This window comes from Blastocystis sp. subtype 4, assembly GCF_000743755.1.
Source record: "Blastocystis sp. subtype 4 strain WR1 chromosome Unknown seqid_0089, whole genome shotgun sequence".
Taxonomy (NCBI): domain Eukaryota; class Bigyra; order Opalinata; family Blastocystidae; genus Blastocystis; species Blastocystis sp. subtype 4.
This window is the reverse complement of record NW_014569458.1, coordinates 361-16,363: the sequence shown is the minus strand read 5'-3', so window position 1 is coordinate 16,363 and position 16,003 is coordinate 361. Positions and strand designations below refer to the sequence as shown.

Here is a 16,003-nt window from a genome sequence, read left to right as displayed (position 1 = left end):
ATATCCAGAAATCGAGTCGAATTCAGTAATTCCATTTTCCAAACTGCTAGCAAATCCAGGCGGTTTTCAACAAATACAGGGGATGATGGAGCGCAAGGAAGATCAATTCGTTTCTGAAGTAGAGAAACTGAAAAAGATCGTTCAGAATAATGAGACAATCCAAGAAGAGGTGACTAAGAACATTAACAGCGTTGAAGATGAATTGAGTCAAGTGGAAGTTCTCATGAAAGGCATGAAATCGGATATTCTTCAGTTTCGGTATGCTCTCGATGGAATGACGGAATACAGTAACCAGCTTGAAATTGTAGATTTCTTTTATTGGATATGATCAAAAATAGATTAATGATTATTGTACTGCTCTTACTCGAAACAGCAAGAAAATCGAAGCAGGTGCTCTTCGGAGAAATCCCAAAGAGTATTAATATTATGTTTGGTTTTATATCTAGATATTTGGAGGCACTTGTGGAGATCTATACTGCTATTGAATACATCACAAATCATCCCTCTCTTAAAGAACGAGCAAGACTTATTGAAGTCCAGAACAATGTCATTAAAAGACTTGTTGAAGAGTGTACAACCGTCTTAGCCCAGTTGCTGAAAGGTGAAAGAGTTTGTATTCCTAAATTAGAATCACGAATAGATTGCATATGTTCCCTGTGTAACCAATGAAGTCGATCCTGAAGTGAAAGAGGATCTATTTGAAGAGTTTTTTGGAATATCTCCTGCAAATTTGATTATCCTTAAGGATATTAGTAGTACACTCATGAAATGTGGCAAATACGGTTTTATGAACGATTGCCGTACTTTTATGACAATGTTCTTAAAACGTACAATTCGAGGTGTTATTGAGGATGTAAAGAAGCATAACTTGTACATTTGTTAGTCATTTCAATAATCTCTAGAAATAAACCAAATATGGAGATTATGGCTCATGTGTACTATCATGTTTTGATGTATATGGAAATTGAATTCCTTCTGACAATCGAACTCTTCGGAGCAGAGAATCTTCAATTTGCCAAGATTATGGCTGAGTCCCTGAGTTTGGTAATATTGCATTCTCTGATTGATATTTAGTTTATCTCCCAACTAAAAGACTCGCTAGCTGAAGTTCAGTCATTGCTGAATCGTCCTATCACAGAGACAACAGATGTTACCAGTTATATCAGCGAGCTATGTGGAAATGTGACTAGTTGTGCTCTGTTTGTGGAGTTTATTGGAAAGGATGAACCTCGATATCAGCGTCTGTTCACGGTATGAATCATAGCAGAATGTGATTAGATAGTATCAGGGAGAATCTCCAGTTCTGGGAGAATGGAACAAAATGATTCAAGAAGTTCAGTCAGATTGTGGTCAGTTAATGCGTCTAATTCTTGAGATGATTGGAAGAAATAATGAAGTAGCATTGAGAGAAGGGAATAAGAGATAGAAAATGAATGATGAAGCTACAATCAGCAATATCACTACTTCAGTAGTTATTGTGAGAGACTATTATTCATAGATTATCAATTATTTACGTATGATTGGTCATTACTCAGATAAACTGAATTCATTAGCATTGAGGAGTTTCACTTCACCTGATGCTGTAGTGATGGCTGATCCTTCTCTTACATGTTATCAACGTTACACAGGTAAATAAGAACAGTTTGATAAGATGTAGCTACTGTTCTCTTAAGTCTGTATCAGTTTTTAGTACGAAGTACACAGTCTTCGTTCGACATATTTAAGAACCATCTCTACTTATTTAATAACTTTCATTACATGTACGAATAAGCATATGGTATTATCATAGTTCTGAAGCATTGGAATCAGGAGGCATCGATACAGGCGATTTTATACCTCGGTTCTTCCAGCGTGTATTTGATGAAGAATACTCAACTTATCTCTCACAGACGTAAGAATTTGTAAGAATAATAATGAGTAGATGGCAACGTTTAACAGAGTTGGCGAAGGATCGAATCGATCCTCCTTTCAATGGAAAGGCTATTCAACAAGAACATCGGCGTTATATCAAGAAGATCTTTGCTGAATTCAATTCTATTTATGAACAGTTGGTACCTTCGGAGTTCTTTGTGGATGTACCAGATGCTACAGTGAAAGCAGAGATTCTTCAAGCTGCTGAAGCTATGTTGGCAGAGTATCAAGTGATGTGGAATCAGTATAGCGCATTACCATTCTCTCTCCATCATCGCAAGCGGTATTTGTTGCACAAACCAGAAGAAGTGGAGAATGAAATTCGTACCCTGTTTTCAAGACCTGTTTAAATGTGTTTGTTAATAAACAGGATAAGACTCAATTGATAACCTAGAACGAATAGTTTCCATATCTTGATTACACAAAGACAATAGAGAGGTTATATCTTCTGAACTCAACACAGTATCATTTGCAGCAATCGATAGTGCGATCTACAGTGAACGATTCTTTTCATTGATACTTTGTTGTTATAACACATAATTGATACATGCATCTCTTCATTACCTACTGGAGGAGTTGTTGTGATGATTGAAGTAATTGGATTTCCATTGAGAGAAGTTACGTTCTGAGGTCCTGGAACCATAGTAATAGAGAAACTCCCTCTTCGACTACATGTGATCCAATGATGATAACCCGACATGAAGTTAGCAAAAGATGAATCACCCCAAGCTCGAGGAAGCCATCCCCACCACTTCATCCAACGTTGAGCGACACGGGCTTCTTGACTATTACTCTTCATCCAGAGTTGATGATGGACATTCATTGCACAATCCCATGGATTCTGCAGGGTCAGAGGCACTTGAAGAATCAAAGCAGATACATCTCGATTGCTCAGTAAGACTTTCTCTCGATCTAATAATGGAGAGAAGAGGAATTGATTTGACTTTCTGTTGATCCAAAGCAAACTCTACTCTATCAACAAAGAAGTGAATTAACATGAAGTTGCTTCGTATTCATTTGTTGCAAACGAGGATATAAGAATGAATAAATGCTATGAAAGACACAGCCAAGGATAGCATCATTCACTGTGAGATCATACTTGTTTAGACCCTAGAGTTAAGACGTTTCCTCTCTCCTACAGTCAAGTCATCAATAGTAGTATCAAGAATACGATACTCACAGAATCGATCTTTCGGTGCATCCACTATCTTCTTGCTTCGAAGTGGGTTCACAGAGTCCTTGGCTGTTCCAACCATTCTCCAATAACTCCCCATGTACGTGGATCTGAATCCACAATGCTTTGGAGGCTGTTGATTGAATACTTGAGGATTTAATTGGATGTCTTGTACAGGAGCTGTCTCCATCTGAAGTGATTCAGGATCGAGATGCGGTTCCTCTTCTGGAGATGGGGGTTCTTTGGATCCTCGAATGATAGAAGCATCGTCAGCGACTGATTCCTGGAAATCACACGGCTCCAAAAGCCCTACTTCAGGTATATGTTGAGATTCGGTGAGAAGGAGTTGGAGCATAGAGAAATCATCAGCTAGACATTGATGATACCGGAGCAAGATCACAGAAGTGTCTCGTAAAGGGCTTTCGCCTGACTGTTGTTCGGATTCTCCTTCAGGCGATACTCGCTCTGTGGAAGTCTGGTTATTGGAATTACGGAGATTAGAGAAGATAATAACTCGCCACAAAGGTAACTCTTCGTTCAATGGTTCCTACTCATGAGAAAGCAGTAATGACCTTACAAGAATCTGCTGCTGACAATACTGACTGATTTCCTCCATTGTAATGGGTTCTTCCACACAGAATACATGATTTGAGATATCAAATTCGTGCTTGTCATCGCTACAAGGAATCAACTGAATTCATTAATACAGATAGGACCATAACAAGCGTCTCTTTCGAACTACATGAGTAAAGACAGGATAACAGGTGATTCTAGTTTATGATTGAACCTTGATTCTCACATTGATCCCCACTTTTTGATAAACGATTCATATGTAACTTGATTTTGAAATGTCAGAAGGCTTTGGACAATCGCCACATGTCCCGTCTTCTTGGAAGTGAGAAAGTGAATACCAATGCTGTCAATCCACTTTACTCCCTACAGTTCACTCCTTCTATTCATCACTACTCGACTGCGTATGTAGACAATGAGCATGATCAGCAGGATAACTCCAACTGCTCCACCAGCTCCTGCAGCTGCAGCAACTACGATAAGCAGCATTCAGATGGAATAATGAGTAGGCATGCCTAAGACGAAGAACGAAGCTATATCCTTTTTAGGGATTACGTTTTAAACTTTATTCACAATTAATAGGAAAAGCAAGGAAGACTTCGGATGTTCGAAATAACAAACAATGAATAAAAACACCATAGATGTGTAACTACTGCTGTCCAATACTGTTTTGAATGATCCTAGCTGTGGCCTCTTTGTCGATTCTCATTGTCGGCATTTCTATCTTTTATTCTCATATTCAAGACAAACCCCTTCCGTGAAGCACTTCATTCATTTTCTTCTTGTATTCTTCCAAACGCTTCTAGAGATCATTTGACATCATTTAGAACATACCATTTCTTTCTGAATTGGGTGCTCAGACACGTCGACTCCTTTACTTTTTAAGTAAGCTACAAATTGACTAATATCATAAAAACAAACCATAAAACATATTGATCGATATTTCTGCCATTACAAGATGCATCTGGGCCGATTCCAAATACGACATCTTCGACATCTTCTCCTTAAGGTTCGTATCCGTCATTCCTTCCACAACATCATTAATCTCGATCATCACTTTCTGGAGCTGCTTTAGGTTGTTGCAAACCGAAATCAGTTCGTTATCATCCATGGTCAAGAAATCTATGACATTTCTTCCGTTTCGGTTTCAACAAAGGAGTCGTATTCTATTCTTTAGTACACTATTTCGTTGGTTTCAATGGCATATTCTATGGTGTGTAGATGATTTCAGTTTCGTATTTTTTTTGCAATTGGCAATTCTACCCCACAATTTGAACTTGACTCAAACAAGATTTGTTGAGAAAGAGCGTCTGTCTCACCAGCCAATCAGATTCGTCAGTTTGGTTGGTGCTGAATCGACACAATAGGTTAGTATTATAACCATACAATGATCGGAGAAAAACTGAAGATTGCCCTTGTTGTAACTGCGTATTTCGTGGTGTCCATCTCGATGGTACTGATGAATAAGTTCCTTCTCTCCAAAAAGAATAGTATTTCAGCTCCTTTTTTCATTACTTGGTACGTTATGTACATTCTACAATGATTATTCAGGTATCAGTGTGTCTTAACTTCCCTTATTTGTTGGATTTTGGGAGAATGGGGAAAGAAAACAAGCAAATGTATGGATGATTTGATATTTTGATTGTAGCCTCTTGTCTAAATCAGTTCCCTGAGCAGCGGTACAATATTCGAACTGGCTTGGGAGTCATGCCATTGTCTCTGATCTTTGTAGGTATGATTACCTTTAACAACCTTTGCTTGAAGTATTATTGGCTTTTTGATTTGAATCTTAGATATGTTCCTGTTTCATTCTACTTAGTTGCTCGTTCTCTCACGATTGTGTTTAATGTGGTTCTTTCGTAGATCCAGTTGTGAATTTGAATGAATAGCTACCTATTCCTAGGAATCCATACTTCGATTGCAGTGATTCTGTGCTGCTGTGTAGTCATTTTCGGTTTTTATATTGGTGCTGATGGTGAGATCAACTTTTCTCTGAAAGGAACGATCTTTGGAGTGATGTCGTCTCTGTTTGTGTCTCTTAATAGCATCTATACAAAAAAGATGATTTCCATTGTTGATAACAATAGTTGGAGGCTCTGTTTCTATGTACGAATGCAACCAGGTTAACTGATTTCTAGAACAATACGAATAGCATCTTCCTGTTCATTCCCTTAATCATCATCTTTGAGCGAAATATCATCATGGAGCACCTAGAGGCGTTCAAGTCTTTATTATTCTGGGGAGTCATGAACACAGCTGGTATTTTCGGATTCCTCATTGGCATTATTACCATTGCTCAGATCAGTTTGACTTCTCCACTCACTCACAATATTGCTGGTACCGCAAAGGCTTGTGTTCAAACTCTTATCGCAGTGATTTTCTTGAAAGACAAGATGTCGCTTCGTTCGGCTATTGGAACCTTCTGTGTTCTTGGAGGTACCTTCATGTACTCGCTGGTTAGAAGTCGTGAGATGGATCGTGAGAAGGCCAAGAAGCAGGCTGATAGTATTCTCAATACGGAGAAGCCTGTATCTTCCGAAGAAAAGGAGAGTGAAGCAAATCCACTTCTACCTACAAAACATGAGGAGTAAGTTTAAGTGTTTCGGATTGTTTCCTTACAAAATGACTATTCCGTGAGAGCAATACTACGATTTCTTGTTGGAACAAACAACTCCTCCCCGACGAGGCGAAAACCTCATCCTTAGATGCAATACAAGTTGCGATCCACTTCCTTGGGGAATGGCTGGACCTCTGTTTCCAGCTCCTGCTCGATCGTGTAGAATGTCTCCTTGTCCTTCTCTGTGATAAAATCCACAGCCAAGCCCAAGTGTCCAAAACGTCCCGATCGACCGATTCGATGCAAATACGTCTCACTGCTCTGTGGCAGATCAAAGTTGATTACCACATTCACCGATTGCACATCCACTCCTCGTGCGAACAGATCTGTACACACTAAGTGACGAGCTGCTCCTCGTGTGAAATTGTGAAACACACGATTACGATCTTCCTGAGGCATGTGCGAGTGGATGTAGAAACAACTATACCCCAGATCGATAATCTTCTTCGCTAGTAGCTCTACACGAGCCACACTGTTACAGAAGATGATCGACTGATTCACCTCCAGCTTTGAGAACAGTGTGTGCAGGGCATTCACCTTCTGACGCTCCTCCAAGAACACATAGTACTGTGTCACTCCATGCAGAGTTAACTCCTCCATCATATTCACCATCACCGGAGTATGCATGTATGTATCAGCGAAGCTCTTCACCGCTGTGGGGAAGGTAGCTGACAACAACATGATCTGACGCTCTGTAGGGAGGAATTCAATGATCTCCTCCACTACAGGACGGAAGTTGTCTGACAACATCTTGTCAGCCTCATCCAACACCAGATACTTACACTGACTCAGGTCACAGTGACCTCGCTTCGTGATATCCAGAATACGAGCAGCCGTTCCAACAAGAACCTGAACACCTTTACGAAGACGATACAGATCCTCTGCCAGTGACTGACCACCAAAACACACCATTGACTTTATCTTCATCATCTGACCTATCTCCTTCACTACACGACTGGTCTGCAATGCCAATTCACGGGCTGGAACCAGAATTAGTACTACACGTTATTTGGAAGATTGAGTCCTACCTTGAATGGCATTTACACTTGTATCAACCTGATTCAAACATGGAATCACATACGCTCCTGTCTTTCCCGTACCATTCTTGGAACGGGCTAATACGTCCTTCCCTGATAAGATTGCGGGAATTGTCTGAGATTGGACGGGAGATGGCTTTTCCCATCCCTTTTCACATAAGGCCTTCAGAATATCTTCTTTCAGACCATATTTCTCGAATTCTTCTCCTTCCATCGGTTTCACATCCTACACTCAACTCATTTCAACAATTCATACAATTGTCTGAACTCTGTTGTCATTTCGGGGATCAATACGATGGTATCCTTTCGAATCTACTCTCCATTTTCATCACTCTTCTCAACTCACTTGGTACACCAGTAGCGCTCATTGTCTAGAATAAATGATATTGGTAATAAAATGGATCGTGAATAAGGAATCAATACCGATTTCAACTCCAGTTCTGGAGAGGCATTTATACCTCTTGTTTCTATAGAAGAGCACGTTGGAATCACCATCCATTCATGGAATACCGTAAATACACCCTATTTGTGCAACAATTACAAGTGTCGTTTTCTTCAGATTGATTGATCAAGTGAATACATCGATATGAGTTTCTTAGCTGGATTCACTGGTTGTTGCATTGGACTGCTTACCAAGCTGTATTTCCCTTAGAAAACTCCCGTATATGAGAGGTAAGGATTGATTTCTTTTGTTGATTGTATTTTAATCCTCTTATAGAGCCTTGGGAACATGTGATCTATATAGCAGTAGGTGGTTGTTCTTTTTACTATGGAAAGAAGTTCATTGTATTTGAATTGCTATTAACAGGTTAATGATGTAGGATAAGGAAACAAACTCACTTCGGGACATGATGAAGGATCTGGACAGAGAGAACATTTATGGAGAGAAGAGTGAATAGTTGCGTGCTTATGTTGTTTGGTTCGAATCATTGGGGATGAATATCGACTTTCTAGTGATTTAGGTATCCCAAACTATTATTTCTTCTTACAAAAATCTTTTTGGACTATAAAGGGATTATCTTTATGTATACGTTGAATCTGAAACCAATCCTTCCAAGGGCTTATGTGTCTCAACAACAAACTCAAAAGTAATCCGTAATTACTTACCGGCTATTTTTGAAGCGATCCGGCATCCTCCAGCAAAGCCGCATAAGCGCTCTTCACTCTTTAGATTCTGAAGATCTACAATCAAAATTAGATGATATATGTACCATCGTCATCAAAAAGAGGCATTAGTTTGTGGATTTCGATTACCTTGCAAAGCATTATTACCTATAATTGAAACTACAATAAATGGCTTACATAGATAGAGAGAAGAATCACGGTAATTCCAAAGAGAAGAATCACTTCATTAGTAGCATATGTACACAACAGATATATAGCGTATATCAAAAGACTAATCATAGCGATAACAGTCAATGATGCAAAGTACAGCGACTAGGATGAAGGATGCCTCAAGAGAATCAAATAAGGATATAATGTAAATGAAAAGGTCATGATAGAAAAACACCGAGATAAACACAAGAATACTGCAGATTAAGCAGCCAGGACACAGCCAGCCAAGAAAGGATCGTCCAATCTTTGAACAAATCGGATTCAAAAGACAAAGCACAATCTAGAATGAGAAACACAAATCTACACTACCCAAGAAAGAACAATACACCACTTTACTGTCCTAACACTGAGTATCATTGACCTTCGATCGTCTGAACTATGTCTAAATTTTTCTAACAAAAACAACTCATAGGTGTTGTACGTCTGATATCCCTCCCTTTCTAATGCACAGACCTCTTCTACACTACTGTAAAGAATAAATTATTCTCTTACTCAACAGGAGATAAGCCTTCATTGACATGGATATCATACAACGTTTTCTCCATTGCAACTGGTTCTCCATACAGATCCTCGATGTTTATAATCATCTGAGAGTTGAAAGAGAAATCACCTGAGGAAACACACTTTATTTTGGAGTTCAGTTTTTGTTGTAGTATCATATTTATTGACTTTCTCATGTCTGAATATGAAACCCTTTCAGAGTACAGTAACAGAACATGGAAATGATATCTAGTCTTCTAATTGAGTTATCAGAACATATTGATGCATTTGGAGATAGGCTTCACGAATTCGGTAAAGCACAAGCGGTGATTCAGAGAGCATTGAACAATCTTGATCGATTCATGTTATCTATGTCTGCTTCTCACTCTATTCTTCCCGTTTCAAAAGATTCTAATTCCGTATCCTATATATATTGCTCTAAGAGAATAGCCAAAGATTGAAAGTGAACCGCAGCCGACAACCACAAAAGAGTTAGAAAATGAAAATGCATCAAAGCAGTCCATAAATGGTTCAAATTTGGTGTTCTATCTAAAGGATAGGCATATCGAGCTCAGAAAGTTCTGGAAGTACTTCAGTATCCAAAGTACCTAAAATTGGATCAATGAAACGTTCTCGAGTGAGATTGAAGGGAAGATCTGATTCTTAGGAAACGGTGTTTTCTCTTGAGCGGCAACAGGGAAATGTTCCTAAGAGGCTTAAGAATTCGAAAGATATTGCTGCAATGGAACGGATTCTTCAATTTATCGCATCGAAGAAGAAGGAAGGAGTGTACTTTATATTTACAGTTATATGATTATAGAGTATTAAAAGAAGTAGTGGTCTTGGTAAATGAGAGTACAATTCGCTGTAATGAATACTTAAATGCCTTAATTAAGTTGGAAGAAATTGTTAGAACCCAAACGAAAAAGGTAGATTCGATTATTCTTGTTGATTCTAGGGACTTGTCTATACCCTTCATCCAAATCGCTATTATAAGTATTTGAATAACTGAGAGTTGCTTTTTGATTGTTGTCATACATTATTCATGAGTATAGGTGGGGATGTATTTAAGGATATATTCTATTATATCAGTCCCAGTATATCTTGTCTATCATTAGAACATTATGAAACAATGATTTCATTGCTGAATTCTGGGAAGGGGACTGAAATGAAAACTGTAACAAAGGATACTACTCATATTATCTGTGATACATCGGAATATGAGAGGATCAAAGAGCTGTTTACTCCTGATGGGTTTTGTTGTTGTGTGATTCCAAAATGGGTGTTCATTTCCCAATCTCTGAATTACTGTCTTCCAACTGTTGATTTTGTTTTTATGATTCATTCATAGCGATGTTATTCTGCAGACCCCTTTTGCTTTTTTTCAGGATTTGTATTTTCTTTTTATAATTGTCCGCAGACCATCTTGCAACTTTATTTACCGATTTGTATTCATCGTGGTGCTCAAGTATTCTTATTCTCTTTTTTTCAGCTAGGTATTAGGGTCAGTAATGTGTCGATGTACTCATGTGATTGTATGCGATACTTCTTTAAGTGATCTGCCCACCCTCTTCTCTTTGTATCCCCAAGTTCGAATTGTTAGGGATACTTGGCTGGAATCTTGTATTTACTCTAGATCATATGTTGATGAAACTCCTTTTCTAATGAAACCTTATTCAGAGGGTAATGAATATGAATCGGAGTAATGAATAGAATCTGCCAAGATCGATATTCCCGCGACACCTTTTGGAGTTGAGTGGGAACATGATGTCCACAACTCGGTAAACTTACTATTTGATCAATCAGAAACCAATTATCACCATTTATTTGATGTAAATTTATATGGGAATTGATTATGATAGGGACTTTCGTTCCTATTTCTTCCTAATCTTGATGAGTGAGTGAAGATAAATGGAATCATGTTTAGACAAGAACAGTTCTTCTTGAAATATGCAGTTGAAAAGATGGGAGGAACGGTATTACGACATCTAGATACGCTTGAGGATTCACTGAATGCTGCTATTCAGAAACATATTACACATCTAATCTGTCCATTTATGAATCAGTCACAAAGAAACCGAATTCAACAAGTCCTTGGAGAATACTCTGTCTTCATCCTGTCTAGTAATTGGTTGTATTCATGTATTGATCGATTTGCCTGTATTGACATTACATCATTGAATCCATGGGAATCAATTCTATTTTTTCCTTCCCCTTCGTACGTCTGTTGATCGATTATCAGATAGATCATTTGTTCCTGAACTTCGAGAATGCTTAATCAGTGTGACTGGATTTACAGCCGAAACAAATCCCACTCGTGAAGAAGTGAAATGTGCTATTGATACTATGGGAGCCTGTTATCTTGGTTCTCTGTGTAAGGACCTCTCAACACATCTTATTTGTGCCAATACGATGAGGAAGGAGATGATAATAGACTTGATTTGTAGTGATAAGTATCATGCAGCATCACTATGGAAGGGACATTTGAAGATTGTACGAGTGGAATGGCTTTTTGCTTGCTTACGACAGTGGAGACGAGTTAATGAAGATGACTATTCAATGGACGAATCCTTCCATGATGATTGTGAAGAAGAATCTGTTAGTGAATTGCAGGAAGAGGATCGAATTATTGTTGATAATCTGTTAACTATAGATCCATCGTATTAATCAGAGAATCATTTCATATCTAGTCCGGTGATACCAATGATTGATGATTATATCCCTACTTCGCAAGATACAGTAGAAAGCGAGAATTCTTTGTTTATCTCTTCCCAGCCACACTCGACACTATCCAAACGTCCATCTATTTTTTCTCAGTCATCTTCATCGCCACATTCGGTCTCTCCCCAATCTAAACGCCTGCACCTAACTATCTCGGAGAAGTGGATTTGGAAGATTTCTCTGATCTAGAGTGTTCCTTCTTAGTAGTGATACTTCAACTGATCGAGTAGTTCAAATCATCACTTATCTCGGAGGACGTTACATTCAGACGCATGAGTATGTACAAATGATCTCCATCACAATTAGCACATTTGCTGCTGAAGCTACTCATTTATTGACGGCTTCACCTAAACGAACTGAGAAGTTCTTAGGAGCGATTGCTTGCGGTATGTGGATTCTGAAACCAACCTATTTGGATGCTTGTGAGAAAGCTGGTAAATGGGTTTCTGAAGAAGCCTATGAATGGTGTGAAGTGGATCCGAAGAGTCGAATCGATGGATCAGTCATTCGTCGTAGACGTATAGAGGGCTCACCTGTATTTGTAGGAGCAAGGTACTCATTGGAGTTGATTGTTACATAGAATTATTTTAGTTGGGAAACTCACACCTTCTTCCGAAAAGTGGAAACGTATAATATGCGGAGGAGGTGGAAATGTGGCAGTAACCAACTCGAGACTCTCATTTGAAGTACGATCTCTCGTGGAGAGTGATGAGGACAAACCAGGACTTCGGATATGTGTGATTCCAGAGAGTTATACAAAGAATGGACTAATTGAATACGTATTACAATGGGGTTATTCATGTGTACCTTCTACTTACGTAGGTTTTTATTAAAGTGAATGATTTCCAGCTGTTAGATCTATTAAGCAAAGATCCATCTCCTGATATTTCAAAGTATCTTTTATTTTCATTTTCTTGTTGTTATCTATTTTGCTAATCATATGAGGGAGTAGGGATTGAATTCAAGGGAATGATGTTATCTGAACAGACAGATAATTCACACTTCGAAAAGTTTATATACAACAACTCTCATTGAAGTAATACTTTGACTTCCTCATACTGATCTACAGTAATCCATGAAGGAAGACGAGCAGGATCCGCATTTAGTTTTACCTTAAATAACTCGACCAAAACCATATCATATACCAAGATCTTCTTTTCAAAATGAGAAAACCTATGTTCAATCCATTTCAACACTCCAACTCCAAGAGAATTGATGACATAGACCACTGCTGTAAACGACGAATACAGGCAACAAGAATCCCAGTATAGTGCTACTCGTTATATCATTCACCAAGCCACACCTGTCCCTTAAGACAGTTGATTAAAACTGGGTAACTAGTTTGATCTAAAAGAATTGCGAAGATTGCTTCCAAAGAACTGCACACCTTTGCTGGATCACTTGGATACTATTCTTTATTCTCGATTCCCAGACATACAAGTCGAACGTCAAGAGGTTGATAAACATATCGAATACCACAATCAGCACATCTCGAAGCCATTTCCTTCACATATGGTTTATCTTCTTGATTTGGTTCAATAAATCTATTTCAATCAGTACAACGTCGGATAACCTACATTATCGTCTTGATTCCCAGTTTGTGGATAAAAGGCATATTCCGAGGAAGGGGAAATCCAGATCGATACAAACCATTCGTTACTGTATCAAAATTGATCATTGGCAAATAGAAGTCCTGCTTCTCCCCTTGCCAACAATAACTCATCTCGTACGTTAAGAATAATCGTAACAAAGATGAGTAACAAACAAACAACAGACTTATTTATCAAATAGATCTTTATCATTTACAGGATCGATTAATGACTGTGGACTGGTTATGACTTCAGCTACAGAAGGTTCTGATTCCCGTTTAAATGTATATCCGATAAACTCACTCATTCCCTTTCTTCCATTCATAAACAGTTTCTGTCCTCCATAACCTCTCCCTACTCTGAATCCACAAACCAATTAATACCATCTAAAGGCTTTTCCGGGAAGTTATCACAGTTTCTGGCCAATATTCGAATTAACTGGGGGAACTCAGGAGCTGATGAGGGAGTAGCCTCAATTCGCTTCAATAACGCATCCATTTGTCTAGAAGATGAGGTAACAGATTTCATGCAAACTCTGCATCTTCAGGAACGTATGGAGCTCTCTGATTGATAAGATTGTCCCAGTCAACGTCTCTACAGATTACCAAATCTATTCTTACTTACTTCAACCAAGGATGCTTCATGATCTCTTCCACACCATTCTTTCCCATCCGATGGTCTGCATCACAAACCAATCGTTCAATAAAGTCAACACACTCTGGAGAACAATTCATTCGAATCGTATCAGTGATTTTGAAGTATCGTTTCCAATGACGAATCTTATGACATGTTGTACCAGCGTCATCTGCATAGAAGGGAGGAAACCCTGCTAGCATCTCAAACATGATCACTCCTAAAGACCACCAGTCCACTTCCTTTCCATAACCTCGCTCTTCAAATACCTCAGGAGCCACGTAATCAGCCGTTCCTACGGTACTGTAGGCCAATTCCCGAGAACGATGAGTGCAATGAGGCTCGTTCTCTATAGCTTCTATCAATGAGCCCATTCAAACTCTACTACCAGTAGAATCACCCTCCGATGTCTCAGGCTTCTTGACCAGCTTGATAGTTTGATCCAACTTTTTGCACAAACCCATATCTGTCAACTTCACATGACCTTTACTGGTCAGCAAAAAGTTGTCCGGCTTTAGATCACGATGAATATAACCTAGCTTATGAAGACTACTAATTCCGAGGATCATCTCAGAAATGAAAAATTTAGTTGCCGCCTCCGAAAAGATATCTTTTCGGATCAGAAGACCCATCATATCACCACCACTACAAAACTCCATGATCATGTAAAGATTTTCATCATCTTGGAACGTATAATACAATGTAACAATCCATTGTTTATCTGCAACGGTCATAACATCCCTTTCGGCCCGAATGTGTTCCACTTGATCCTTGTTCATTAGTACTTCCTTCAGCATAATCTTCATCGCAAACACTTCTCCTGTTTCCTTATACTTCACTAGTCGAACTTCACCAAAAGCACCTCTCCCAACTGTCTTCAACATTTCGAAATCTGATAATTTCATCTTTCTTCTCATCGACCTCAACCGCATACTTTCTGCATGTTTGTATTTCTACGTTCTCAACACATGCACATTAAACTACTTCAATTTGCACGATTTTCTCTTCTTCAGACAGTCCTTGACTGCTTAAGAGTTGATTTAGCTCTGTGTGTCTACGAATTATCAACTTCACTCAGCGTCTTTCCTATCACAGATCCGTTGTTTAATGATTTTTGTCTGTGCCTTACGATTTGCAAAATACTCTCGAGCAATCTCGGCACGTTGCTTCTGTGCTTTTGTTAATCCATACTTCTCCAAATCCGTTTTCTCCATTGTATACAAACCTTTTCTTCTAGCAACAACAATAATAACTGTTGCCAATAACCTGGAAATAAATCTTACTAATGTATACAACAAAGACAAAACAGAAACGCTAAATCAACTAACACCTTCTCTTGGAAGGAACCTCCATATCCTGCTTTCTCTCCTCCAAAGCCTTCTTCAGTCGATCCAAGGCCAACTTCAGATGTTCATGAGTATAACAGGTGAATACCATACGGAACCATCCAGCTTCCTTAGCAAAGAACGACTTTCCCTATCTCTCATTCATCCTTCACCACACTTACAGGACAAATAATCACCTTTCCATGCTCATAGATATAGTTGTACAGTTTCTCCTCATCCTCAAAGGTATCACCAATCATATAGTCCTTCAGATTGATCCAACAGAAATAACCAGCAGTTCCAGGAATGAAAGGAATATTATTCTCCTTGAAGAAATCCTCAGCAATCTTACGACCTTCCCAAACACTGTAACGCAGGGTATGCATATGATCCTGAATGTATTCCTCATCATTCAGCATGTTCGCAATCACAGTCTGACACACTGAAGATACTTCACAGAAGTGAGCCAATTCAGCAAAGGCACGCAACATATCGGTGTTCTTGGTCCAGAGAAGAGAGAAACGGAAACCAGAGAGACCGAAATCCTTTGACATACCCCACAATACAGTCACATCATCAGTCTTAGAGTCACCCTCAATGATCTTGGCATA

The 16,003-nt window shown here is 38.8% G+C and overlaps 11 protein-coding genes across 11 annotated transcripts; 4 read left to right on the top strand and 7 right to left on the bottom strand.

The window, feature by feature from the left end:
• Positions 1–1,860: 1,860 nt before the first annotated feature.
• JH06_2817 (hypothetical protein) lies at positions 1,861–2,261 on the top strand (the record flags this gene model as incomplete). The annotated part of the gene is made up of 2 exons (XM_014672474.1): positions 1,861–1,901; positions 1,922–2,261. The coding sequence occupies 2 exons, from the start codon at positions 1,861–1,863 to the stop codon at positions 2,259–2,261; spliced, it is 381 nt and encodes a 126-aa protein (XP_014527960.1).
• Positions 2,262–2,365: 104 nt separating this feature from the next.
• On the bottom strand, positions 2,366–4,144 carry JH06_2816 (hypothetical protein; the record flags this gene model as incomplete). Its single annotated transcript, XM_014672473.1, has 7 exons — positions 2,366–2,878; positions 2,908–3,021; positions 3,051–3,632; positions 3,663–3,762; positions 3,793–3,855; positions 3,885–4,021; positions 4,052–4,144. 7 exons carry the CDS (start codon positions 4,142–4,144, stop codon positions 2,366–2,368), a joined length of 1,602 nt encoding a protein of 533 aa, XP_014527959.1.
• A 160-nt stretch (positions 4,145–4,304) lies between these two features.
• JH06_2815 (hypothetical protein) lies at positions 4,305–4,766 on the bottom strand (the record flags this gene model as incomplete). The annotated part of the gene is made up of 4 exons (XM_014672472.1): positions 4,305–4,375; positions 4,406–4,457; positions 4,490–4,545; positions 4,577–4,766. The coding sequence occupies 4 exons, from the start codon at positions 4,764–4,766 to the stop codon at positions 4,305–4,307; spliced, it is 369 nt and encodes a 122-aa protein (XP_014527958.1).
• Positions 4,767–5,042: 276 nt separating this feature from the next.
• Positions 5,043–6,246, top strand: JH06_2814 (GDP-fucose transporter; the record flags this gene model as incomplete). Its single annotated transcript, XM_014672471.1, has 6 exons — positions 5,043–5,182; positions 5,207–5,274; positions 5,304–5,418; positions 5,449–5,514; positions 5,545–5,761; positions 5,794–6,246. The coding sequence occupies 6 exons, from the start codon at positions 5,043–5,045 to the stop codon at positions 6,244–6,246; spliced, it is 1,059 nt and encodes a 352-aa protein (XP_014527957.1).
• A 110-nt stretch (positions 6,247–6,356) lies between these two features.
• On the bottom strand, positions 6,357–7,677 carry JH06_4608 (dead-box ATP-dependent RNA helicase; the record flags this gene model as incomplete). Its single annotated transcript, XM_014672488.1, is given in 4 exon segments — positions 6,357–7,270; positions 7,301–7,535; positions 7,566–7,612; positions 7,626–7,677. 4 exon segments carry the CDS (start codon positions 7,675–7,677, stop codon positions 6,357–6,359), a joined length of 1,248 nt encoding a protein of 415 aa, XP_014527974.1.
• A 2,579-nt stretch (positions 7,678–10,256) lies between these two features.
• On the top strand, positions 10,257–11,791 carry JH06_4607 (hypothetical protein; the record flags this gene model as incomplete). The annotated part of the gene is made up of 7 exons (XM_014672487.1): positions 10,257–10,454; positions 10,476–10,592; positions 10,621–10,807; positions 10,838–10,956; positions 10,987–11,021; positions 11,052–11,342; positions 11,371–11,791. 7 exons carry the CDS (start codon positions 10,257–10,259, stop codon positions 11,789–11,791), a joined length of 1,368 nt encoding a protein of 455 aa, XP_014527973.1.
• Positions 11,792–12,131: 340 nt separating this feature from the next.
• Positions 12,132–12,478, top strand: JH06_4606 (hypothetical protein; the record flags this gene model as incomplete). The annotated part of the gene is made up of 2 exons (XM_014672486.1): positions 12,132–12,386; positions 12,437–12,478. The coding sequence occupies 2 exons, from the start codon at positions 12,132–12,134 to the stop codon at positions 12,476–12,478; spliced, it is 297 nt and encodes a 98-aa protein (XP_014527972.1).
• A 395-nt stretch (positions 12,479–12,873) lies between these two features.
• On the bottom strand, positions 12,874–13,346 carry JH06_4605 (putative tyrosine-protein phosphatase; the record flags this gene model as incomplete). Its single annotated transcript, XM_014672485.1, has 5 exons — positions 12,874–12,957; positions 12,991–13,018; positions 13,048–13,118; positions 13,149–13,253; positions 13,284–13,346. The coding sequence occupies 5 exons, from the start codon at positions 13,344–13,346 to the stop codon at positions 12,874–12,876; spliced, it is 351 nt and encodes a 116-aa protein (XP_014527971.1).
• Positions 13,347–13,621: 275 nt separating this feature from the next.
• Positions 13,622–13,932, bottom strand: JH06_4604 (hypothetical protein; the record flags this gene model as incomplete). The annotated part of the gene is made up of 2 exons (XM_014672484.1): positions 13,622–13,788; positions 13,818–13,932. 2 exons carry the CDS (start codon positions 13,930–13,932, stop codon positions 13,622–13,624), a joined length of 282 nt encoding a protein of 93 aa, XP_014527970.1.
• A 26-nt stretch (positions 13,933–13,958) lies between these two features.
• On the bottom strand, positions 13,959–15,281 carry JH06_4603 (protein kinase; the record flags this gene model as incomplete). Its single annotated transcript, XM_014672483.1, has 5 exons — positions 13,959–14,028; positions 14,059–14,425; positions 14,456–15,020; positions 15,052–15,121; positions 15,142–15,281. 5 exons carry the CDS (start codon positions 15,279–15,281, stop codon positions 13,959–13,961), a joined length of 1,212 nt encoding a protein of 403 aa, XP_014527969.1.
• Positions 15,282–15,390: 109 nt separating this feature from the next.
• Positions 15,391–15,652, bottom strand: JH06_5994 (putative inactive 1-aminocyclopropane-1-carboxylate synthase-like protein 2; the record flags this gene model as incomplete). Its single annotated transcript, XM_014672489.1, has 2 exons — positions 15,391–15,543; positions 15,575–15,652. The coding sequence occupies 2 exons, from the start codon at positions 15,650–15,652 to the stop codon at positions 15,391–15,393; spliced, it is 231 nt and encodes a 76-aa protein (XP_014527975.1).
• Between the last annotated feature and the right edge of the window lie 351 nt (positions 15,653–16,003).